This window comes from Spea bombifrons, chromosome 4 (genome assembly GCF_027358695.1).
Source record: "Spea bombifrons isolate aSpeBom1 chromosome 4, aSpeBom1.2.pri, whole genome shotgun sequence".
NCBI classification, from domain to species: domain Eukaryota; kingdom Metazoa; phylum Chordata; class Amphibia; order Anura; family Pelobatidae; genus Spea; species Spea bombifrons.
In genome coordinates this window covers 13,175,388-13,201,447 of record NC_071090.1, presented here as the reverse complement: position 1 = coordinate 13,201,447, position 26,060 = coordinate 13,175,388, and the positions used below count along the sequence as shown (strand labels likewise).

At 40.5% G+C, this 26,060-nt stretch overlaps 2 protein-coding genes across 2 annotated transcripts; one reads left to right on the top strand and one right to left on the bottom strand.

Moving 5' to 3' along the window:
• The first annotated feature begins 3 nt into the window (after positions 1 to 3).
• Positions 4 to 8,961, top strand: NUDCD2 (NudC domain containing 2). The gene is made up of 5 exons (XM_053464380.1): positions 4 to 122; positions 286 to 486; positions 2,363 to 2,411; positions 6,541 to 6,692; positions 8,814 to 8,961. Exons 2-5 carry the CDS (start codon positions 298 to 300, stop codon positions 8,895 to 8,897), a joined length of 474 nt encoding a protein of 157 aa, XP_053320355.1. The 5' UTR covers positions 4 to 122; positions 286 to 297; the 3' UTR covers positions 8,898 to 8,961.
• A 13,202-nt stretch (positions 8,962 to 22,163) lies between these two features.
• CCNG1 (cyclin G1) lies at positions 22,164 to 25,486 on the bottom strand. The gene is made up of 6 exons (XM_053463409.1): positions 25,261 to 25,486; positions 23,764 to 24,027; positions 23,379 to 23,632; positions 23,155 to 23,233; positions 22,932 to 23,030; positions 22,164 to 22,368 (listed from the first exon to the last, which is right to left on the bottom strand). Exons 2-6 carry the CDS (start codon positions 24,025 to 24,027, stop codon positions 22,177 to 22,179), a joined length of 888 nt encoding a protein of 295 aa, XP_053319384.1. The 5' UTR covers positions 25,261 to 25,486; the 3' UTR covers positions 22,164 to 22,176.
• Between the last annotated feature and the right edge of the window lie 574 nt (positions 25,487 to 26,060).

Genomic DNA, 26,060 nt, shown 5'->3' with positions numbered 1-26,060 from the left:
TATTTAAGCCGCCATATTACTTTTTCGTCACTGACGGCGGAAATGTAAACTGTTGGTCTTTGGCTGTGTGCTGCAGTCGTCTGTGGTGCCATTTATAGTTTTACTGCAGTTTCGTTCATGTGGTAAATTATTTTGTTTTAATAAATTTTGTTTCGCATGCGTGTTAAATTCCCAGCATTGTGCGGCTAATGTAGGCGATAATACATTGTGCCAACTGCAAAGTGGTCGTTCGAATCTTCAGACGCGGATCATCATAACACGTTTCTTCTAAATTCTTTATTTCAGTCTCTGACCGTTATGGCGGTTCATTTTGATGAGCGAAGTGGAATAGTGCCGTGTCAGACCCCGTGGGGCTGCTGGTACCAGACCATGGATGAAGTGTTCATTGAAGTCCAAGTGCCTCCAGGAACACAAGCCAGACAGATCCGGTGCAATCTCGGAAGCAGGGACATAATGTTGGCGGTTCAGGGGAAAGATGTCTTTAAGGTGTTTAGTACTCTCTTGGGCAGTTACTTAAAAAGCGTGGAATTGGAGAGAGTCTTAAAGCGTCAACCGTTTTAGCTGATGTGGTAAAATATAGTTTAGAAAGAATGTTTATGCAAAATAATAATACAACCTAATTACATCAGCGGTGTCTGGCGAGGGGTTATGTTTTGTTAGTGGTGAGCTTTATAGCAACCACTTGTATATCACAAACCTGATGGCTGGGCGAAAAGGTATAACCTTCATCACATATTTACTTTTTCGGGCCATTGATTGTTTAAGATCGGAAGCGAGGATGCCAAATGAATCATAACAGTAATGGTGAAGGACCATTAGAGCAAATTTAGATATTTACACATTTAATGCCTTAGAAGACCGTGGAAAACAATATTCCTTTTAAATTGAGCAAAATTTATATAAATACTCTATTAAGCGTCTGGTGCTTTTACTCCTGACGGTGCCATGCGCTGCTGCCAAAATGGAATGAGACTGAAAACAGATTCAAAGGGGCTTATTCGCTAACTTGCAGTTATACCACCATTCAAAGGTTTGGGGTCACTTAGAATTTTTGTTTTGTTTTTAAACACAAACCAAATTTTGTCCATTAATATAACAAAATGAATCAAAAATAGATGTCATTAATGTTGCGAATTACTTTTGTTTCTGGCTGATGGAAAATCTTAATAGGCGTACAAAGGCTATTTAATCACTCCCATCACTCCTGTGTTCCAGTGGCACATTGTGTTAAGTAATCCAAGTTTAAGTTTAAAAGGCTAATAGATCATTAGAAAACACTGGCAATTATGTTAGCACAGCTAAATTGTTGAGATTCATTTATAATCATTATACTGGTTTTAGATATAGGTCCCCCCCCCTTAATTCATAATGCACTTTACTTACATATATGCCCCCTGATATGCCACTCTGCCCCCAGATATGCCACTCTGCCCCTGATATGCTTTATGCCCCCAGATATGTCACTCTGACACCCCAGATATGCTAAATGCCCACCTACCCCCTAGAAATGGCTACCTGCCCCCTAGATATGCTTTATGCCCCCTAGAAGTGCCACTCTGCCCCCCTGATATCCCCCTCTGCATCCTAGAAGTGCCACCCCCATGATTTACCAGTGCACCCCCAGACTCCCTGGTGTCTAGCGGGGCTTGCCGGTGAACGTCTGCACGATACGCGTTGGCAACCTCCGCTGCCGGCACTTCTATGGTGAAGGTTAAGTCACGCTGGTGCTCCACCATAGGCGGAAGTTCCAGCAGCGGAGGTCCACGGCTGCTGGAGAGGAGGATCCAGGTTCCCTGCAGTGCTGCGGGGGATCTGGATCCTAACCCTGCTGCTTACCTGAAAACGGAACAAAAACACGCGGCCGGAACTACATGTGCGCATCCCTGCGCAAAAACCCGAATATAGGCTGCACCCCCACTTTAAAGATCTAAAGTGTGTGGGGGGTTGCGGCCTATATTTGGGCCAATACGGTACATTAAATTAACAAGTCCTGTTTCAAATATTGATCACAAACTCCCACACAGACACAAAAAAACAGATATAGAGCTAACATAATAGAACCAAATAAATGGTTTGGGGGTAAAATACCCAGCTAAAAAGAAGATCTAAACAAAGATATTTAAATGTTTACTGTGAGTGCATGCACGACAGCTTCACATTAAGATTTTCTCATCACGTGCACATCCCCATCCACGTGAGAACAACATCACTTATTTAGAATGGGCAAAAAAATAAGCATCTAAAGTGCTACAGATCATCACCAATGTGCTGAATTTGTTGTACAACTAAGAGAAATTTGCAGCATTGCAAATGTGTACTATGTGTCTTTTTTGTGGTTTTTTTATTATTATTTATTTTACAGGGAAAGTTGTTTGACTCTACAATATCTGATGAAGCTACATGGACATTAGGTAAGCTTTATAGTATATATCTGTGCAATACAGATTGTATGTCTTTTGGTTTGGTGTACCCACACAAGTTATATATTGAGGTTTTTTTCAGGACAAGGAGGGCTTTGTTTAGATACCATTATTTTGATCATATCATCTAATATTCTTTTTTAAAAAAGAAATAAAAAATGGGGAATTTTTTTAAAAAAACACTTTTTCTGACTTTTAAAATCTACAAAAGCTGATGAAAACCCTTTTCCATGCCAGCAGGGGCATAACTAAAAACCACAGGGCCCTAGTGTGAAACCACAGGGCCCTAGTGCCCTTCAACTTCACAGCTGGTCTGTGCCATCATTGCCTCCAAACAACTTGTCTGTGTCTTCTTTGCCCCCTTCCAACATACACTCTGGCACACATATCTAAACACGCTTACACAAATTACACACACTCATACTAACACACACGTACACATTCTTTTGAACCGGCAAGAGGAGACAGGACTATATTGGAGGGTTACCCCTGTAGTTAAGCCAGTGCATGTCAGGATTTTTGGGAAGATACAGCACTAATTTTCAGACTTGCTCATAAAAATAAACTTTTCCTTTTTTTCTTTTATCACATTTTTTGTAACGTTTTCTTCTTTTTTTTTTTTTAACTCTTTCATGACAAGGCTTGTACTTGTGCGGGCTCACAATGCGATGCATTCTTGACAAAGCCCGTACATGTACGTGCTGTTTTCAGATACCTGCATAGGCAGCATCCACAGAAACCTCACAAAGTAGGCTAGCCCTGGATCATGGGAGGAAAGCCCTTCCCCCCAAAAGAAGGCCAAGAGAAACCACAAGGGCCATCAGTGAGTGGCATTGCTGCCACTCATAAGATGGCAGTGCCAACTGATGCACCAATGAGTTCACAGAGGGTCTATCCAGACCCTCCTGAGAACTCTCAAGCTCCCCCTGCAGGTTGAATACAAGCACTGCATTCAACCATGCAAGTCAATGGAGCCCAGCTCAATAATCACAATGCGATTAGTAAAATAAAATAATAATTAAAAAAAAAAATTTGGTGAAATGTAAAAATAATTCCCCACAAAAAATATACAAAAATATATATATATACAAAAAAAATTAGCGCTATATCGTCACAAAAATTGTCACATGGAAAGAGTTAAATCAACAAGCCTACATGCACGTCACCAGACAACAATAAAATTAAATAAGATAGAAGTAAATTATAGAACACAAATGTGCCCACACTTCCTCCTGTAATCTCCATCCTGGATACCTCCGATATCTTTCTCCTAATTACGAGCATGGAAGAGACATCAGGTGTTTTCCATTTCTCAGCTATTGCTCACCTAGCTGCTAAAGCAAGTTGGATAACCAGTTTGTTCTCATGGTTTGTGAGAGTGGGGGTCGGTCTACATAAAAGATATAGACGTGGGTCTAATGGGATCGGCTTCTTCAGTACACTCATGATCAGAGAATTGAAGAAGCCGGTTTCATTAGATCCATGGCTATACCTTTCATCTAGACCGACCCCTACTCTCACTTTTTTATTTTTTTTATTAAACCTTTAAAATTTGCATAATAATCAGACCACTTCTATTGGTCAAGAGTGATTTGATTATCATAAGCACAATCTTGGTTGGCTCTGCAGAAGTTTGAACAAGCTTGTGGGGACAAAAGATACAAACATTAACCCCTAAAATGCTGTGATTGCGGCATTGAAGGGGTTGATGTTCCACCCTCGAGGCTGGTCCCTGCATTTATGTGGAGAGTGAAAAAACAAGGGCTCTGTCCCTGAAACTGCCAATGGCAGCTATGATACAATCTCTATTACTGTTCCTCTAGACACATTCTCTGATGATGTACCTGGTATGAGTTCCATGGTGAAGGGGTTAAAGAAGATTGCATGTTAAAAGTACTATGTTAGTACTTTAATATCCATTCTTCCAAAACAAAAAATGTCAGTTGTTTCCATTGAATCCAATTATTATTTTGATATAAAAGTAAGATGCTCCATCAGTTTTAATTTCATAGAATACAACACCTGGCATAACATACAGTTGTGCTCAAAAGCTTGCATACCCTGGCAGAAATTGTGAAATGTTGGCACTGATTTTGAAAATATGACTGATCATGCAAAAAAGTCTTTTATTTAAGGCTAGTGGTCATATGAAGCCATTTATTATCACATAGTTGTTTGGCTCCTTTTTAAATCATAATGATAACAGATATCACTCAAGTAGCCCTAATCAAAAGTTTACATACCTTTGAATGTTTGGCCTTGTTACAGACACACAAGGTGACACACAGGTTCAAATGACAATTAAAGGTTAATTTCCCACACCTGTGACTTTTTTTAAATTGCAAATGATGTTTGTATAAATAGTCAATGCGTTTGTTCTCATGTGGATGCACTGAGCAGGCTAGATACTGAGCCATGGGGAGCAGAAAAGAACTGAAGAAAAGGTAAAGACCTATGTAACAAGGTAATGGAAAAGGATGTAAAAATATTTCCAAAGCCTTGAAAATGCCAGTGAGTACTGTTCAATCATTTATTAAGACGTGCAAAATGCAGGAATCGCTTGATACCAAGGTCAGGTAAGACCAAGAAAGATTTCAGCCACAACTGCTAGAAGAATTGTTTGAGATACAAAGAAAAACCCATAGGTAACCTCAGGAGAAATACAGGCTGCTCTGGAAATAGACAGTGGTTGTTTCAAGGAGAACAATACGATAAAACTTGAACAAAAATGAGCTGCATGGTCGAGTGGCCAGAAAGAAGCCTTTACTGCACCAATACCACAAAAAAGCCCGGTTACAATATGCCCAACAACACCTCGGCACGGCTCACAGCTTCTGGAGTGAGGAGACCAAAATAGTTTTATGGTCACAACCATAAGTGCTATGTTTTGGAGAGGGATCAACAAGGCATATAGCAAAAAAGAATACCATTCCTACTGTGAAGCATTGTGGTGGCTCACTGATGTTTGGGGGGGCATGAGCTCCAAAGGCACAGGGAATCTTGTAAAAATTGATGGCAAGATGAATGCAGCATGTTATCAAAAAATACTTGCAGACAATTTGCATTCTTTGGCACGAACGCTGCCCATGGGATGCTCTTAGACTTTCCATCACGACAATGACCCTAAGCACAAGGCCAAGTTGAGCTTCCAGTGGTTGCAAGACAAACAGGGGTCATTTCATTTTTTCTTTGTTTTTGTTTTATGATAGTGCCATTCTGTTGTAACCTACAGTTGAATATGAATCCCATCAGAAATAAAAGAGATATGTTTTGCCTGCTCACTCATGTTTTCATTAAAATACATACCAATTCTCCAAGGGTATGCAAACTTCTGATCACAACTCTAGGTCCTGAAGTTGTTATTGCTTGTGAAGGTTTGAGAGATTTCTCAACAATATTAATAATTTCCTACTTATACATTGTTCTATAAAACAAATTATGTAAATAGCTGAAATTACACACTTGTAATGTTTTGACTTTCAGCTGCAAATGGATTAGAATCCCATTTGACTTTGAATACACCTCATATGCCTAGGATTTTCATTTATTTTGGACAGTTATAGGGCAAAGCGTGCATATTTCTTTACAAATTGTAATATTTTCAACTTTACTGTTCTGAAGCTCTAGCGTCAATAGAATTTCCACTGCTCTTACAGACACAAGGGATCTCTTAAAGCAAGGGAAACTGCCAGCAAAGTACGCAATGCTCATAGAGAAATGTAAAGAGATTATTATGGTTTATTTTATTTTTCATTTAATAGAAAGACAGGGTTCAACACAGCAACAGTTCTTTGCCTATTAATCCTTTTTTCTATAGAAAGAACCATATAGAGTATTAAGGTGATGGTAAATTGTATAGGTTTTGTGAACTTACGTGTTTTCTTTGTAACAACACCACAACAAAAGGTAAATGTTACTGTTGGCTGTGGCTAAAATTATTTTTTTAAGGTTAAATTATAAAGGTTTGGCAAAAGAGTAGTACATATCTTGCATCCTTGACACTCACACCGTGCTGTTTTCATTCTGTAATGTAATACAGTTTGTTTTACAGAATAATACTGTTTCATTACTACTTTAATAAAGCAAACACTTAATTATGTGAAATCTTTATTTTTTGAAGAGGACAGAAAGCTAATAAGAATAATTTTAACAAAATCTAATCGGAGTGCTGGAAATTGCTGGGCTTCTTTGCTGGAAGAAGAATATTCTGCTGATCCATGGGTTCAAGATGAAATGCAGAAAAAGCTTACACTAGAGAAATTTCAGAGAGAGGTAACATATTCAAATGTTTTTCTTTATATATTTGTTACGCATTTATATATCTCGCAAAATGACCCTTGGAGAAGAAACTTTTATTTAAACTTTTATTCTGAGCTTCAGTGAATATAAGACAAGGGTTTTTTCATAGCAAGTGCTCTGAAAAATACCCCTCGTCTTATATTCAAGGTTGTTTTATAATTTAACCTCAAATAAAGGTCTGACTATAAGACTAAGATCCAGATCCCCCTCTCTGGCAGCTTGTAGACGTCTGCATGATGCACGCAGACAACTTCTGCTGCTGACTTCCCCCGGGGCTTCTATGATGGAGGGCTGGAAGGTCATGTCACGCCGCTGCTCCATCATGGAAGCCCCAGCTGCAGAGGTTGTCTATGCACACCCCCTCCAATAGCTGCCCCACTAGACACCAGGGAGTCTGGAGCAAGTCTTTGGGGTAATGGGGATGCATTGGTAAGTCTGGAGGGGAGAGTTGCATATAGGGGAGTATAAGGCATGTCTGGGGGGCAGATGTGCATAACTGGGGGGCAGGTTGGCAAATTAAAGGAAATAAATACAAGAAATGCATTTTTCTCAATCATGGTTTTTATTAACTACAAAAAATAGTTTACATGTGAATACATATTTAGTAGTAAAACTTTTTTCTTTAAGGTAGTCTTATATTCAGGCTTTTTCTTTTTTTCCTAAATTAATATTCAAATTTTGGGGGGTTGTCTTATGATTGAGAAAATACGGTATATTTTCTTGTATACCGTTAGATACGAAAATATTTGGACACTGACACAAATTTTGATATTTTGGCTGTTAACCAATTAAATAATGAATATGGGCTTAAAATGCAGTATCTCAGCTTTAATTTGAGGGTATTCACATCCAGATTGGAGGAAGAGTTTAGTACCGTATTTGCTCGATTATAAGACGACCCCAAAATCAAAATATTAATTTAGGAAAAAATCAAAAAGCCTGAATATAAGACTACCCTATTGGAAAAAAGTTTTACTAGTAAATATTAATTCATGTAAACTAATTTTCATATTTAATAAAAGCTATGATTGAGAAAAAAAAAAAATTTTCCTTTGATTTGCCAACCTGCCCCCCGCAGTTATGCACATCTGCCCCCAGGCTTGCCACTCTGCCCCCAGAAATGCCTTATACCCCCCTATTTGCCACTCTGCCCCATGATGTGCCTTTTAACCCTCTATATGCCACTCTGCCTCCAGAAATATCTTATACCCTCCTATATGCCACTGTGCCCCATGATATGCCTTTTAACCCCCTATATGCCCCTCTGCCCCATTATATGCCTTATACCCCTATATGCCACTCTGGCATATAGGGGATTAAAAGGCATATCATGGGGCTGAGTGGCATATAGGGGGTTAAAATGCATTTCTGGAGGTATATATATATAACTGCTAACAGCAATCACACTCCTATCAATCCAAGGCAGCCAGTACATGCTGGAACCTGTGGATGATAGTAGTGTGATTACAGCCTCCCTATGCCATGCTACCACCCCCCTTACACATCCATGCTGTCACACACACACTCATTCACAAACATTTAAATACTCATTCATTCCATACTTGTGCAAAAACCCTCCCCCACCACCTTACCTGAACTGCAGATCTCCCACTCGCAGACTTCTGCAGGGGTCCGGCTGTGCGAGCAACTTCTCTGGCCCCGCCCCCAGAGGAAGGAGGGGAGAGACAGAGTTATGTGAGGACTGTGCTAGCTTCCTGTTCTCCTGGACGCTGCTCGCGACCAAAGCCCAGTAAGCAGCCTGGCCCCAGCAGAATGAGGTCTGATTATAAGACGACCTCGATTATAAGATGAGGGGGATTTTTCAGAGCATTTGCTCTGGAAAAAACCTCGTCTTATAATCGAGCAAATACGGTAATTACATCTTACAACAATAATACAGTAACTATGATACAATAACAATAGTTTTAAACACTTTACAACAATTATTCTGTACTGGCCATAATATGAGTAAAGTAATATTTTATTAAATCAAACAGTAGTTTATAGCATATATATAATGTAACACTTTAATTATGTTTGGCTTTTAAAATACATAATTGGCTAGTACAAAACATTTTTCAACTTTTATTGCAGAATCCTGGCTTTGACTTCAGCGGTGCAGAGCTTTCAGGAAACTATAGCAAAGGAGGACCAGACTTTTCTTCGTTGGAAAAGTAAACTATTTATCCCATGGATGGAAAACTTGCAAAGTTATAAAATAAACTGTTTCAATGTCTTGGCACATCTCACTTTATATATTTTTCAGCATATAGAGTCCTCTCCTTGTTAAGGTTATTGTTAGGTCCAAGGCTATTTTATACCTTAGTGTAAGAAAAATTTTGGCATGTTAGGGTTTATTCACTTAAAGGGCACTTTAGCCATCATTTGCACTTTAATGCATATGGTAGCTGAGAGGTCCTTTTTAGTTTCCATTGTATCCCTTACCAAATACATGCTGATGTCAACCAGAAGGTCAGCATAGTAAATGATGCCCCTTGCAGGGTCTCTCTTGAGCTTGCTGGGATATTATCCCCTACTGGCCGCTCACGTGCATTACAATTCCGAATTCAAGTCTATGGAGACTTGCTTGATCAGAGGAAAAAGAGTGAAATAATCGGAAAAAGTTTAAAAAAAAATCACTTAAAATAAAATAATTCAAAAATAAAGTGATATCATTGTAAAATGGAGGGGACCGGGAAAGTTAATGGTGGGAACTCGGGGCCAGATCAGACCGAAGGGTGGGAGGGAGTTTATTTAATTTGCAGACCGGAGGGAGTTAATGAGGGGAATGGGGAGTTAATGATGGGATGAAAGAGAGAGACTGGGGACCGTATCAGAGTAAAGGCTGGGAGGGAGTGATGGAGAGTTTATTTTATTTGCAGACTGCCAGGTGGGAGGTGGTTAGTGATGGGAACTGGGGACCGTATGAGACCGAAGGGTGGGAGGGAGGGACGGGGAGTTTATTTTATTTGCAGCCCAGCCAGCGAGAGGAGGAACGGATCAGACCTAAGGATGGGAGGGAGTTTATTTTATCTGCGGATCGGAGAGTGGGAGGGGGTTAATGAGGGAGCCAGGGGAGTCAATGATGGGAACAGAGGACCAGATCAGACTGAAGGGTAGGAGGAAGGGGGTTTATTTTATTTGCAAATCAGGGGTTAATGAGGGGACCGGGGGAGTTAATAATGGGATAAGAGAGAGACTGGGGACTGGATCAAACCTAAGGGTGGGAGGGAGTTAATACATACCTTACAGCAGCCTGCAGTCTGTCGCTCCAAAGTAGCAGCTGTTTGATGTACCCAGATCAACTAATCGAATGGCCAACTAATCTATAATGAAGATCGTTGACAACTTTTTTCATTTTCGTTTATTATTGATTTAGTCGATTATGTGTTTAGCCCTATACTGTAAGCAGGGGATGTTGCCGAACGTATATTTGGTCATTGTTCAACAAAGACACCTAAAGTGTAGAAGAAATTCTAAGAAAATTGCAAAAAAATGTGCATGTTTTTATGGTTTCAAATGAAATCTCTATTTGTTCTGAAAAACATGTAATTTGTGTGTGTAAACCAAACACGTTAAAAGGGGAATCTTAAGAAAACTCACATATATGGTTTAAAATGGCAAAAAAGCCCCTGCGACTGAAGGGGTTAATATGCATCCCCTTGTGTGGGGCTGCGAAGGAGAGTAAATGGCTCTTTTTTATTGGAATTTGGTAGCGAAGTTGTGATTTCTAATCTATAAATCCACTGTACATAATAAATGTCTGTTCCTGGTATATTTCACTGCAAGAAAGGTTTAGCAGGCCCTCCATCATGCATAGTTTCATCAGTGACATGACTTTCAATTCATTTAATTTATGCCAATATGTACAGTAGCTAATGTGGCAATGTTTCACAACACAACAGTGTCAGGAGGTGGGCACATTATATGAAAAATACTAAGGCAGGTAGAGGCAAACTTTAACCCCTTCACAACAAAAGCTGTACGTGTATGGGCTGTTTTTAAATTGCTGAGATTGCAGTATTTTCGCCGCCATCAGTGGCTTTGCAGCATCCAAGGGAGCCTCACAAGTGAGGCTGGCTGTGGACATTGGGAGGAAAGCCCTCCTGCGAAAAAGATGGCGGTGGCCAGCTAAAACAGAGCTTAGGAAGCGATCAGCTATCGCTTCCTTAGCATAATCGTCATTGCTGACAGCAACACAATCCTCCTATCCCGATCTTATGATTGCTCTGAAGAGCAACCACAAGCGCCATGAGCGAGTGATATTGCTTATACTCACAAGATGGCGGTGCCAACTGAAAAGCTGACTGTAACAGTCCTGGGAGTGGTGTATTTTGCTTTTGTGGTGCCCTAGGCAAGACTTAACTCGAGCACCCCCCTAATCTAAAATTGGCCCACCTAACCCTAAAGACCTCATTAAACATAACTGCCCCTAAATTAACCCTAAAGACCCCATTAACCATAACTGCCCCTAAATTAACCTTAAAGACCCCATTAACCATACCTGCCCCTAAATTAACCCCTAAAGACCCCATCAACCATAACTGCCCCTAAATTAAGCCTAAACACCCCATTAACCATAGCTGCCCCTAAATCAACCTTAAACACCCCATTAATCATAACTGCCCCTAAATTAACCCCCGCGTCCCCTAATTTTCAGCAGCCCAAATATTAATTTTATACGTACTGTTAGATGAGTTGCTGAGCACTGTGGACGTTATAAGGAAAGGGGCGGGGCTAATCATCAGTGTGACTGCTGGGAGGCACTGGAAGCAGAAAGAGGCGGGGCTAATCATCAGTGTGACTGCAGACAGGGACTGGGAAGTAGGAACTGCTGTGGGGGCATTTGGGGCGGCTGAAATGTGCTGCCCAAGGCAGTTGCCTTTTCTGCCTCGCAGCAGATACAGCAGTGGGTCCTGAAGAAGAGGATCCCGGGTGCAGAGAAGGGAATAAAGAGTGCTTAGGAAGTGGTGGAGTGTTTCACCCTCCAACTACCCTTCCAGACCCTCTGACTGGGTTCAAAGGCGTCCCAAAAATAATGGGCACAGACTGACCAGATGTCCAAATTCCAATAAAAGCATTTTACCTCCCAAATAACTCACAGTATCACTGTACTCAGGTGATGTTTCTGAACAAATTTTGGGGTGCTGTTTGGCAGTGACATATACCAGGAGCTGTAAATTCATACCTAAAGTGGACTGTGTGGGAAAAAAACACAAAAAATACTACTGGAAACTTTGACAAATGCTGGTGGTAAAATGTGTGCATATTAATAGTTAAAATAACCTGGGGTGTCTATTTTTCAAAAATATATGATTTTGATGTCATCAAGAGGGTAAGCTTTCGTCTATCCACACTCAGAGGAAACGAAAAGTACCCCAAGTATGTACCCCCTATTTATCCATATCTCTTTCCTTACAGTGGACTAAAGATAGTGGGTGCATTCTTGATGGAGATTTAGCCAAAACAATTGCTATTCCTACTCAGTTGAAACCTAACCCTATCCACATTCAGATGGTCAACGGAAGCCCTGTCAAGATGGAGCCCATCACTCACGAGACTTTTCCACTTGTAGTCATTATTGGCGATAAACATCAAGAACTCTTTTCATACGACATTGTTTCTGCACCAACATTTTCTATCATCTTAGGTCTCCCATGGCTTTGTAAATATAACCCTACTATCAATTGGGAGACGGGAACCATGACCTTTCCTTCCATATACTGTATCAAGGTGTGTATCGTCTCCAGCACTTTGCCTGACTGCAAACTGTTCTTCATCCGCTGTTATCCCAATAGTTCACCAACAATTCCAGGAGGTGAAATAATAATCTATATATAAACCATCATTTAGTAAGAAAAATATCTAATAATGTGGGGAAAATTAGGAAAACGGGAAATTGTTTTACAGTTTCACCTATAAAAACTGTATGTAACCAGTGCAAATGGGAAAAGAAATGCCAAAAATGTATTGTTATGTGTCCTGTTTTTGGAAACACCACATACGCATGGTATTATCATTTATTTTGGCAGGTTAACTATGAATGACGCGCATCGCAGTTTCTAAACAAGATTTTATAAAGATGTAATATGCTGGGAGTTGCTCCCCAATAGCGGCCAGAAAAAGAAAAACTGCTAAACAAAAGTATATATTTTTGAAAGCTGACATCCCAAAGTATTTTACTAGGGGCAATTTACTTTTAATTTAACCATTTTAGCGTCAGTCTGTCCCAAACATTGCAGTAAAATTTCATTTTTAATAAATCCATTCTATCCAAACACAGTATTTCAGTACATTTATTTTCCTGGGTATGTGAAATTACTAAAACAACTTGTGATTTGTATTCAGAAGCACCTCCGAGTACAGGTATACCCCTTATGCATGGATAGGGTATGTCTCTTCGGCAGTGTGGGTTCAAAATTGGAACATGCGCATTACAGTTTTCAAATACAGAATTTTGACAGATCAGTTTGTTGGCTCCAGGTCTCATCTGAGACGCAGTAGAGGCCCCATATTTCATTCTAACACTCTAAACTATATATTTCCCAAAACTATGCAGCTCAGGGAGTCTAGTTAGGGGCATATTGACCTGTCTCATGCAGCAGATTCCACACTGGCACCTTCCAAAGCTAGTCTAACTGTAGAATGTGTATGTTGCATGTATTCATGGATGTGTGGAGACATGGGGCTGGAGACAGGAAGCAGGAAGTAAAGAGGGATAGCAGAGTAAAAACTAGAAGGAAGGGAGTAGGATTCATGAAGGTTAACATCAATAAACTGTTTTCATTACATCTGTCTACCCCATTACTGTTGGTGATCAAGTAATACTTATGTATTTTGTATACATTTTTGTGTTTTTCATTATTACCTTAGATGACCTTTCATCAGCCCACTCTTGATTGATTCTGCAGCAGTTTTAACTGCAGATCCTTAACTCAGCAATTGACCTGGAAGCACCTTTTTATTATTATTATTATATTTTAAATGTTTAACTCTTTCTATGCTGGTACTCTATAGGAACACATCATTGACTGATATTTAGTCCCCACGAGCTTGTGGTGATAAATATTAACCCCTGCAATGCTGTGGCAGTGTCATACACAATCACGCCATTGAAGTTCTTAATGGAGCGATCCAGCAGCAGGGGATGGTTGGGGCAGGTCTCCACACTCATGCGGAGGCAGAAGAAACTTCTGTCCTTGAAGCTGCATTTGGCAGCTGGGACATAATTGCAGGTAAACCGGCGATTGTGGGGAGGGGCCTCTTTGATCACTCCTGTAGGCCGCCATGTGGCCGCAAAGTTCAAAGCAGCCGGAGCGGCTGCGAGTGGCATTGAAAGCGGCCGTCGTGCAGTACCTCGTCCCACATCTTAAAAGACTGACAATAAAAAAAAACACAAAAATGTAAGTACTACCAAAAAATAGGGGGTTAAAGGAAAGCAGACCCATATTCAAAGAAGGGGGGGTTGCCTTGGGACATTAAAAATTACCGTATTTCCCCATGTATAAGACGCACCATAATTTTGGGGCTCAAAATTTGAAAAAAATGTATTATCATAAAATGTATTATCATAAAATTCATACTCATCATTCTCATCACTCCCATCCATTAACTGCCCCTAAATTAAACCTAAAGACCCCATCAACCATAACTGCCCCTAAATCAACCCTAAAGACCCCATTAACCATAACTGTCCCTAAATTAACCCTAAATGCCCCATTAACCATAACTGCCCCTAAATTAACCTTAAAGACCCCATTAACCATCACTGCCTCTAAATTAACCCCCACTTCCCCTAACTTTCATCAGCCCAAATATTATTTTTTTAGTTACTATTAGATGAATTGCTTAGCCGTGTGGACGCTATAAGAAAAGGGGCGGGGCCAAATCTTCAGTGTAACTGTTAATCAGAAAGGGGCGGGCCGATTGTCAGTGTGACTGCAGGGAGGTACTTTGAAGTACCGTAGTAACTGCAATCTACAACCACTGTATAAGACGCACCTGATTTTTAGACCCCAAATTTTTCGGAAAAAGGTGCGGAAAATAATACAAGGGGGGTGGCTGGGTTATGGCATCACAAAATCAATATAAACAGGGGGTGTGTGGCTGGGGGTAATATACATGGCAGTGGGGGCATCAACAATAGACAAGCGTGTGCTTGGGCATCACATTAACCAATGCAAAAGTGGTGGGAGCATCAATACACAAGGGAGGGGGTTAGTTGAGGCATCACATAAATCAAGGCTAGGGGGCAATACACAAGGTTGTGTTGTGGTGGGGAAGACAGTAATCAATACTAAAGGGAGGCCTGGCTGTTAATGACAAAGCAGTGTAGAAAATACATTTTTTATGCTTCAGTGTGGCAGAGCCTGTCCTGATGTGTGTGTCTGGGTGTCAGAGCCTTTCCTGGTATGTATTTGGTTTTTTTTGTGGCAGAGCCTTTCTTGGTGTGTATTTGGGTGTCTGTGTGGCAGAGTCTGTCTTGGTGTGTGTATTTGGGTGTCGATGTGGCAGAGCCTGTCCTGGTGTGTGTTTTGGTGTCAGTGTGGTAGAGCCTGTCCTGGTGTGTGTGTCTGGGTGTCAGTGTGGCAGAGCCTTTCTTGGTATGTGTTTAGATGTGTCGGTGTGGTAGAGCCTGTCCTGGTGTGTGTGTCTGGTTGTGTCGGTGTGGTAGAGCCGTTCCTAGTATGTATTTGGGTGTCTCTGTGGCAGAGCCTTTCCTGGTGTGTATTTGGGTGTCTATTAGGCAGAGCCAGTCCTGGTGTGTGTATTTGGGTGTCGGTGTGGCAGAGCCTGTCCTGGTGTGTGTGTTTTGGTGTCAGTGTCTATTCTGCAATGGCCTCCACCCACTGACAGGAAAGGGGTGCAATGCTTTGTGGGATTTACAAATTTTTACCGTAAATTTATTAGAGAGTTTTCTAGAATTATACAGCTGACTACAGCCCTTACTTCCAAAAATACTACCTTCTGTTGGACTGATGCAGCTCAAGCAGGATTTGAAGCGTTAAAGAAAAAGTTTACCATGGCTTCCTTTCTGATACTTCCTGAACCTACTAAACTGTACACCTTGGAGGTTGATGCATCTGATTACGCAGTGGGAGCTATTTTGTCACAAAGACAGGAGAGCAATAAACAATTCTTCTTCTTCATCCAAATGTAACTATAACGAGGGTGAACGGGAACTACCAAGTAAATTGGCCTTGAAAGAATGGCAACATCTTCTTGAGGGGGCAATTTACCCCATTACCGTTTTCACTGATCACAAAAAATGTGGAATATTTACGTTCAGCCAAAACATCTTCAACCAAGGCAAGCCAGATGGGCACTCTTTTTTACTCAGTTCCAGCTGCACATTACATATCAGCCAAGTTTCCCGCAATGGCAAGGCCGACACCTTTCTCGTATGGCAGATAAACCTATTACTCCATCAGAAGACACTGGCACTACTCTTCAACCTAGCAATTTTTTGGTCTCAATCCAATCCATTTGCAACGCTCTATGTGATCATTCCTCTCCCTCCAACATTCTCAAGAACTCCAACATTTGTCAAGAACAACATTTGTCAAGAACTCCACGTCCAACGATGTCTCTCTACGGCATTCCTCCTCGAGAGTAATGGTCAAACGGAATGCGCTGATCAAACCTATGAGCGATATTTACATTGTTTTTCTACTTACCTGCAGGACAACTGTGCACAGTTCCTCCCATTAGCCGAATTTGCCTATAACAATCATATCCACAGCTCCATTAAAATGTCCTCGCTGTTTGCCTGCTACGATTACAATACGTCCATGCTCCTCGGTTCTCCTATTCTTGGTACCGTTCCTTCTGCTATTGAGCACATACAGTGAAGGGAAAAAAATATTTGATCCCCTGCCGATTTTGTACGTTTGCCCACTGACAAACACGTGATCAGTCTATAATTTTAATGGTAGGTTTATTTGAACAGTGAGAGACAGAATAACAAGTGATTTGGATTTTACTCAGTGAAATAAGTATTTGACCCCTTTGCAAAACAAGACTGAGTACTTGGTGGCAAAACCCTTGTTTGCAATCATTTTTTGTAGTTGGCCACCAGGTTTGCACACATCTCAGGAGGAATTTTGTCCCACTCCTCTTTGCAGTCATTAAGGTTTCGAAGCTGACGTTTGGCAACTCGAACCTTCAGCTCCCTCAATTTTCTATTGGATTAAGGTACCTTCAGGACCTTAATGTGCATCTTCTTGAGCCACTCCTTTCTTGCCTTGGCCGTGTGTTTTGGATCATTGTTATGCTAAAATACCTATTCAAGCCCCATTTTCAATGCCCTGGCTGAGGGAAGGAGGTTCTTAACCAAGATTTGACGATAAATGGCCCCATCCATCATCCCTTTGATGCAGTGAAGTTGTCCTGTCCCCTTAGCTGAAAAACACCCCAAAGCATAATGTTTCCACCTCCATGTTTGATGATGGGGATGGTATTCTTGGGGTCATAGGCAGCTTTCCTCCAAACACTGCAAGCTAATGCCAAATAGCTCGATTTTGGTCTCATCTGACCACAATGCTTTCGCCCAGTTCTCTTCTGTATGTTCATTGGCAAACTTCAGACGGGGCTGTACATGTGCTTTCTTGAGCAGGGGGCCCTTGCGGGCGCTGCAGGATTTCAGTCCTTCATGGTGTAGTGTGTTACCAATTGACTATGGTTCCAGCTGCCTTGAGATCATAGACAAGATCCTTCTGTGTTGCTCTGGGCTGATTCCTCACTGTTCCCACGATCATTGAAACTCCACGAGGTGAGATCTTGCATGGAGCCCCAAGACCAAGGGAGATTTCTTCTTCCATTTGCGAATGATCGCACCAACTGTTGTCACCTTCTCACCAAGTTGCTTGGGGATGGCCTTGTAGCCCATTCCAGCCTTGTGTAGGTCTACAATCTTGTCCCTGACATTCTTGGACAGATCTTTGGTCTTGGCCCTGGTGGAGAGTTTGGAATCTGATTGATTGATTTCTTCTGAGGACAGGTGTCTTTTATACAGATAGCAAGCTGAGACTAGGAGCACTCCCTTTAAGAAAGGGAGTTATTCTGGATTTTTTTTGTTGTTATTCTCTCTCTCTCATTGTTCAAACAGACCTACTGTTAAAATTATAGACTGATTACGTCTTTGTCAGTGTGCAAACATACAAAATGAGCAGGGGATCAATTTTTTTTTTTCCTTCACTGTGCGTAATTAAAGATTATATCCCCGAATATTATGTTTTTCCAGGTATCCATCCAGTTGCAGTTTAAACGTCTGTACAGACTCTGAAAAAACTACCTCTGCAGGCAGAGAATTCCACATCCTTATTGTCCTTACTGTAAAAAACCCTTTCCTCTGCTTTAGTCTAAATCTCCTTTCTTCCAGTCTAAATGCATGACCACGTGTCCTATGCATTGTCCTGTTTATGAACAGATTTCCACACAATGGTTTGTATTGGCCCCCCGAATATATTTATATAATGTTATCATATCCCCTCTGAGGCGACGTTTTTCTAAACTAAACAGATTTAAATTAGTTAACCTTTCTTCATAACTATAGTGCTCCATTCCTTTTATTAATTTTGTAGCCCGCCTCTGCACCCTTTCTAGTGCTATGATATCCTTCTTTAGAAAAGGTGCCCAAAATTGCACAGCATATTCAAGGTGCGGCCTTACCATTGATTTATACAGAGGCAAAATTATATCTTTATTCCGCGACTTGATGCCCCTTTTTACACACGACAATACCTTACTGGCCTTAGCAACCGCAGACTGACACTGCACATTGTTGCCTAGTTTGTTGTCTATTACAATTCCCAAATCCTTCTCATTTGTCATTACCCCTAATTCACTACCGTTTAGGGTGTAGGTTGCTTGTGCATTCGCTACCCCGAAGTGCATAACTTTACATTTCTCTACATTGAATTTCATCTGCCATTTGTGCTATCTCTAAGCCAATGTTCTACCCAAGAACAAGAATTTGCATCTAGGCCAATTTCTTTCAGTTTGAATACTAACCTATTGTGTGGAACCGTGTCAAACGCCTTGGCAAAATCCAAGTAGATTACATCCACTGCAACACCCTGATCGACACTTCTACTTACTTCTTCTTAGAATGCAATTAAATTAGTTTGACAGGACCTATGTTTCATAAAACCATGCTGATTTATTCTAATAATACTATTCTTCCCAAGGAATTCTTGAATATTATCCCTAAACAGCCCTTCAAATACTTTCCCAGCAACGGAAGTTAGGCTCACAGGTCTATAATTTCCGGGCACAGAGTTTGAACCCTTTTTGAATATAGGAACCACATCTGCCTTCCTCCAATCCTCTGGTACAATTCCTGAAAGAAAAGAATCCCGTAATCTCACACATACCTATGCGTACATACCTATACATTGACAAAAGCTCAACTCTATAAATGGTTTGCAGAACTACATCAGTCTCCAGCACCAACGTATGCGTCAGAGACAAGGTCTGGTTATCCACGAAACATCTTAAAAGTTTCAGCCCCACAAGGAAGTTAGGTCCAAGGTTTATAGGGCCTTATTCCATTTGCTATCAATTACATCTTCCACAATCTCTGAAAATTCATTCTGTATTTCACGTGTCTTTAATAAAGCCATGGGTCAAAAACCCTTTGTCCGAAAGACATCTCCCCCCCCCCCACCTGAACCGGAAGAATACAAAGTGGAGGAGGTATTGAATTTACAAAGGACAGTTACAATGTTTTATTCACTGGAAAGGCAACAAAACTGTTAAGAGATCCTGGAAACCAGCTAGAGAGGTGCATGCTCCGGCCTTGGTTTGCTCGTTTCATTAGAAGCATCTCGGTTGCCCTGGTCCTTTGCTTGTCTGGAGACCCCGCATTAGGAGAGGGACCTGTCAGCACACTTTTCAAAGCGCCTCACTTAAATACCCACCTGTCAAGACCTCAGCTTTGTGCATGCCGGAGCAGGAAACCGTCCTGCTCCCGATTACGGCACCATGCCTGGGAACGTTTAATTAGCTTACCTTTCAGCCTCTTGCTTGGTGTATTTGCTCTGAGTTCCTGTATCGTTTGGTTCCTTTTTTATTTGACCACAGCTTATTTTACAGAATATTGCTCCTATTCCGGGGTCCCCGACCACGGCTTGTTTCAAGGATTTCTGCTGTTGTACATGTCGGACTTTTACCCAATTTAACCTTTCCAGGGACGGCATGGTATTCTTAGCCTGCATACCGGACTCCTCTCCTAATTAACCCTCATATACCAACTACCAAGAACATTGGGGGAAGGGGTGATAAATTGGACTTTTGCAGCTACGGGACCTGAGAACCTTGCAGTCATTGAATCAACCATGAACTCCTCTGTAAACCAAAGTATTCTAAAGTCAAACATTAGGTCATTCATCTAACAGCTTGACCAAATTGGGTCATGCAACAGAACAATGAGCCCAAGAAGAAAGAATTAAGGTGTTGCAATGGCCTAGTCAAAGTCCAGACCTCAACACGATGAAAGTGCTGTGGTGGGACCTTAACCTCTTAACGACCATTGACTTACCTGGCACGTTATGCCATTAAACAAGCTTAGAAAGCTTAAACTGTCGCTGTAATCAGTCGCTTCCCAAGCTTTAACGGTGTCATTGAAATGCCTTGATAGTGAGGAAAGATGGGTAATCACCATGGCAGCCATCTTAGTTTATGTTCAGGTCCCTTATCTCTAGCTACGAGTTAAATACTCAGCGACATGATCCTTGATTGTGAATTATGTTTGCCTCTGCAACATATTTAACCATCCCAAAAGCTTAGGATCATCAGCTTTCCCCTTAACTTGTATATACAGCAACAAAGGTTTTTCCCAGATCTCATTCCTGCAACTTTTAATAATGCGACACCACACAGAGAGGGGAACAAACAAAAAAAAAAAAAAAAAAAAAAAAAAAAAGGCATATTTTATATCAATTAATCTGGAGGACATACCTCCTAAATCCACCCTTGGAAAATGATGTCAGACACATAGGTGAGAACTGAAATGGCTAGAAAAGATTGTAAAACATTAAGATCCGCTCCCACAGTATATACCAAGAACAAACAAATACCCAAATTCAGTTTCTGCTTTTCAATAAATGTTTATTGAAAGGTACATTTCTTAATGCATTGTACAAAGGCACTTCTGCCAAACATAGCCCAACTTTCGGTAGTCCCTCTGGCTACTTTACCTACTCTGAATCAGTTAAACAGGGCATGCATTACATAAAACCCGTTTCATGCTGCATCAGACTTCCTGTTTATTCACTCTTTAATTTTATGTTCCATAGCGTCATTTTAAAAATAAATAAAGCCATCTTCACAACAAATCCCGTACAGGCTCACAATGGATTGGGTTAATGGGTTTATGGACAACCAGTTTTCCTTAAGGGGGTCGGATGTCAACACAACAACAGTTACAGCCGGTAAGGGGGGGCGGGGGAAAAAAAAAAAAAAAAAAAAACCCACAAAAAAACCTAAGCACACACACCAGGAAATAAAACCACACAAATGTTTCCACTACTTAAGATACCAGTGTTTCACAGAATTCAAACTTTATCGAGCATTACCTCTGACTACGGTAGATAGTCTGAAATGAATTAGTTACATAACCCTGGTGACAAAAAATAAATAGGTTCCGTGTACCATGATGAGTCCAATAAGCTGGTAACATTTCTGAAAACCCAGCCGCCCCCCCAGATACCGAACAGTAAGCCGACAGGTTATTTGACACATGTATTAAAACAGAGTAAAAACCTTAAAATGTATTTCAAATAAAGTGCATTACTTTGTGGTGAAATATAGTGCACAGGACTCAACCCATCATATTCTATATAACCTCTAAGGTCATTTAAACACTAAACAAGTCTTACAGATGTGTAGTGTATTGGATTAAAAAGCACAATCACTTTTTAAAACCCCAAATGGATTCCATTTAAAACTGAATTCATGCCTTTTTAATCCTCTGCAACCTTAGGTTAGGAGGTTATATAAAAAAAAACACAAGATAATATGTATCATTACATTGCAAAAGCATTGTTTTGATATGTTTAACATAGTTAATGTAGATGCTAAAGCAGTTCAGCATTAGAGCCAACTTAGATACATACTTTAGTTTTAATTGTATGTATTACTAGTTAATGTCAAGTTTAAGGAGTCCTTAGTCCTGTGCATATTTCCAATAAATACCCTATTTTTTCTTCTTCTTAACTAGTTAGAGAAATTCACACCAGCTGCCAGATTTCCTTCACAGTTGTGTATTCCATGCAAATGTTCCATAGTCTATAAATTGAGAACATAAAACTGCTTCAATGTTCTGACCTGTAGAAAGGGTAAAAAAAAAAAAAAAATAGAAATTACAACCTGTGTATGAGGTATTTTTTTTTTTTTTTTTTTAAAACACAGGAAAATGTTTTACAATGTATTCCTTAAAATACCTTTTATTTTTTCTTTAGGAACCAGACTCTGGAATTGTGGGGAGATGTGCTATCCTGTAGTAACTGTGTTTCAATTGCCTTGCAGTGCGCCCAGACACAATCCATTTGAGCTTCTGGACATTTGGTTTGGAACATCTGCTTGTAGAGTATTCTGCCAGGCACTTAAATACCAGTTCCTTCCAACATAACAAATCTCTACAGCTGATCTGTAACAGAAACAACAAATTACTTATTTTACAAGGTACCAATGAGAAATAAAAACCATGGGTACTAAAAAACAGACAACCTCTACTTACAATTATATGGTTAACACTTTGGATATTTGCTACTGCATGTGCAAGTCCTCATCAAGATTAAGAGTGACATTTTGTCAAGAGGCTTCAGAAATCACATCTGAGATATAATGGGTACCAAGAATGTATGATGAAGTAGCCAGCACCATGTCAGTAACGAGTTATCCACACTGCATTGTGACAAACAGACCAGATTACATTCCTAGGTGTACCATATAATGAGGTGAACGGTGTTGAAAACAAGTTGGGCTTTAGCTAAAAAACACACAAGTTTGATATAGGAAGAGGAAAAGACACACACACACACTTCTCTTCAGCAGTAACTACTAGAAACTGTCAGGAATGGTGGATATTGTACATGATATAAACCAGTCACCCCATGCTGGGACAAGACGCAAGGAACCAACAAAGCAGAAGCTCCAACTTAAGCTTTCAATGGATGCACATTATAGCAAACGCTGGAAACATTTTGTTACCTTTGAATATTCTCGAAGATACTCTATTGCATCGTTAAGTTCAAACAACTTTTGTTCCTGAACTTCAAGTGCCAATACAGACAGGGCCAGCGCAGAGGGCTGTGTATAAAAGAAAGCTTTATGGTCATAATTCATTTCATCGCCATTTTAATGTATTGAACGGTCTCATATTAAAGTTAATAAATGCTACACATCTATGCATCTCTTATCTCACTCCACTTACCTTTGCTTTTGAAAATCCAATTCTACAGTGACAAGCCTTAAGTTGCGTTTCAAGCTTCTCCAACATAAAGAGCTTTTTCCTAAATAAAGTGAAAAAAAAGTGTTAAATGGAAACAAAACACAACTGTAGCAAGGTTTTTTTTTTTTTTTTTAAACCCGCTTGAAGCAAACTGCTTGAACATTGTTTTTAAATTTACAAATTTAAATACACACAACATACATTACCTTTCAATAGTTAAGTTCTCATAAACAAGGGAATGGTATAGCTGTAAGAGATGGCATGCAGTGGTTGCTTTCACTTTCCAGCCCAGCTTCTCCAAAACAATCTTTTCCATTCTCATCATGTCAAATACTGTGAACTTGTACTGGCTAATTCTTATTAAGTCTGTTGCCAAAGGAACATTTCTTTCCTCTTCTGTTGCTTTTACAGAGAGATAGAAACAGGTGAGTCCAACACAGCCTAAGTGCTTTGGTTGTATCTAGGAGAGAGAAAAAAAAGAAAATTTATATTAAATATAATATATTTATGTTTTATGTACACACACACAAACATACATAGAGTGATTAATCTGACCTTTACACTAAATTTACTCTATAACAATGCACTCACTTTCATTTTTGATAAGAACCGGTCCATAAGGTTTACAGCCAAAGAGAACGTTTCAGTACTGAAACCAAAGAACTGAGTTAAGCTTAGCAAATCCTTCACTTCAAAATCACGAAGTCTAGCAGTCATCCGAAGGCCATTGTCATGAGCAGTTTCGATAAGACGCAAGCCACATGCCTTGGGCTGGTTTTTCAGCTCCTGCTCCAAGAGTGAGTTCAGCTGGCAAAGAAGGTCCTGAGCTTCTGATGTTACAAGTGTATCAATCATCTAGAAGAAAATTGAAAGTAAATAAGTGGGATTAAATATGTTCATTAATATAGTTAAGATTTTTTTTTGTAATATTGTAGGAACACATTTATATAGCAGTTGCAAGCAGTGCCAAGTAACTTGGCTCGTAACAATGAGCGCACACAATACCCAATTTCAACAAACTTAGGAACCGTCTAACCGAGATGACCCAGGGACGCTTTAACCATTAACCCTTTAATGGCCCATCACGTCTATGTAGTTGTGCACAAAATGGCTCTAATGACAGTCCTCCTGGAAAGCTTGACTTGTCATTAATTAAGCATTCAGGTAATGGAGTCAGTGAAAGCTGAAGCAGGCATATCAACCATACTGGCAGCAAAGGCACCAATTAAGGAGTATTAGATACGATCACATCAGTGTTCAATATGAAAGAATCAGCTCCGGGCCGTGACCGAGAATCTACCCCTTCACCCTTAAAACTGGGGCAACAACGAGAGACAGACTATGGATATGCCCCAATTAAGAATACTAATACAACAGGGCTAATGTCACTGGGTTTATTTATTGCGGGGGTGGGAACACAGCAAAAAGTCTTCATAAAACAAGGCGCCATGGCCACCGTCCTTAAGGTTATACAACGGCGTATTATAACGTAATAGTTCCGACCAATGGGAAGCTGCGCAGAATGCAGAGTTCACGCCTATCTTTGAAATGTCCTGCCTGCCAGCCCTGCCTCTTCAATCAACCAGGGAACTTTGACAGCGCCACACCCCCTGTACGACAGACAGGCAGTACCGCCTCCCAATCGCACAGGACAAGCCCGGACTTGTCTACGGCACAGGCCTCGAAAATTCGTGTAGGTTAGAGGCCTAGCGTAGTATCAAGCAGCCGGTAACCCACCAAACAGCCTGTCACACGCACTGGGCACCCCGCAGAAAGCAACTTATTCCAACCAATTCCACGGCGACACGATGCCCTACTCAATGAACGTGGCTCAGTCAATGTTACAGCAAAAAACCAAGTTATTTTTCGCCATAAAATTTCCGTTTCCCCACGAAAGCCATTTACCCGAGTCTATTCCCTGTGATCGTTACGAAAGAAAATTACGCAAAACAGCATTCGAATGTTTAGCCTAGAAGGTGACATTTAAGAAACCGCTATAGTCATTTTATATAAGTGCGTGAAATTAGTACATGTCACCCGCACACAATAACGATTCTGCGGAACATACGAGAAGAAACCGGCTCTTACCTCTATTTACGGTGCAGGGAGGTCGATCCTTTATGTTACTTTAAAAGTCACTTCGTTGGAGATCTTTCAGCAAACGTTTCTTTTCCTTCTAGTTACGGTCTTGAAAACGAACTAACTTCCTAATACAAGATATAGAAGAGATGAAATGTAGAAGCTTCCCTCACCCGAAGCGAGACACCCATGCAGTACTTCCTTACTCAGCTGACTAACGCAAAATCCCCAGGCAGTCAGCTATATAGGAGCGCACCCAGCCAACCCTATTCAGTCTATTGGTTCTCGCTATGGTTCAATCACAGGCCTTTGCCATTTATGTCAAGTGGATTTGCAGCGCCATCTGCTGGATGTTATAGGTAATCTTTTGAAAGCCTTTTGCAGTTTTCATTTATGCCTGCTATGCATCCCGCCTCCCGATTCTCTCTTGTTAGGAGCTACAGTGTCACTTTGGGGCCAAATGTCACTGCCTCCCCCGTCTTCATCCTTCCATAATTTCCCTCGTATCCGGGAGTATAGCATGTTTGGCATGTTAGTGGACAGTACTCTGACTTTAATAAATAATAAATTGCAAACCAAAATGTGGGATTAATATAAAAATCATTTATTATACCATAATAAGAAAATAAGTGAAAAGCACCTTCACATAAATAATTAATAGAAAAATACATAGAAATATATTAGCAATAAATTAATGGCAGGACACTACACAATCATATAGCAATATATTGCATACACATAAAAAACCAAATAACTAAGTGAACTCACTTAGACTTCTAAAGATATTATTATGGCCCCAGGCAGGAACA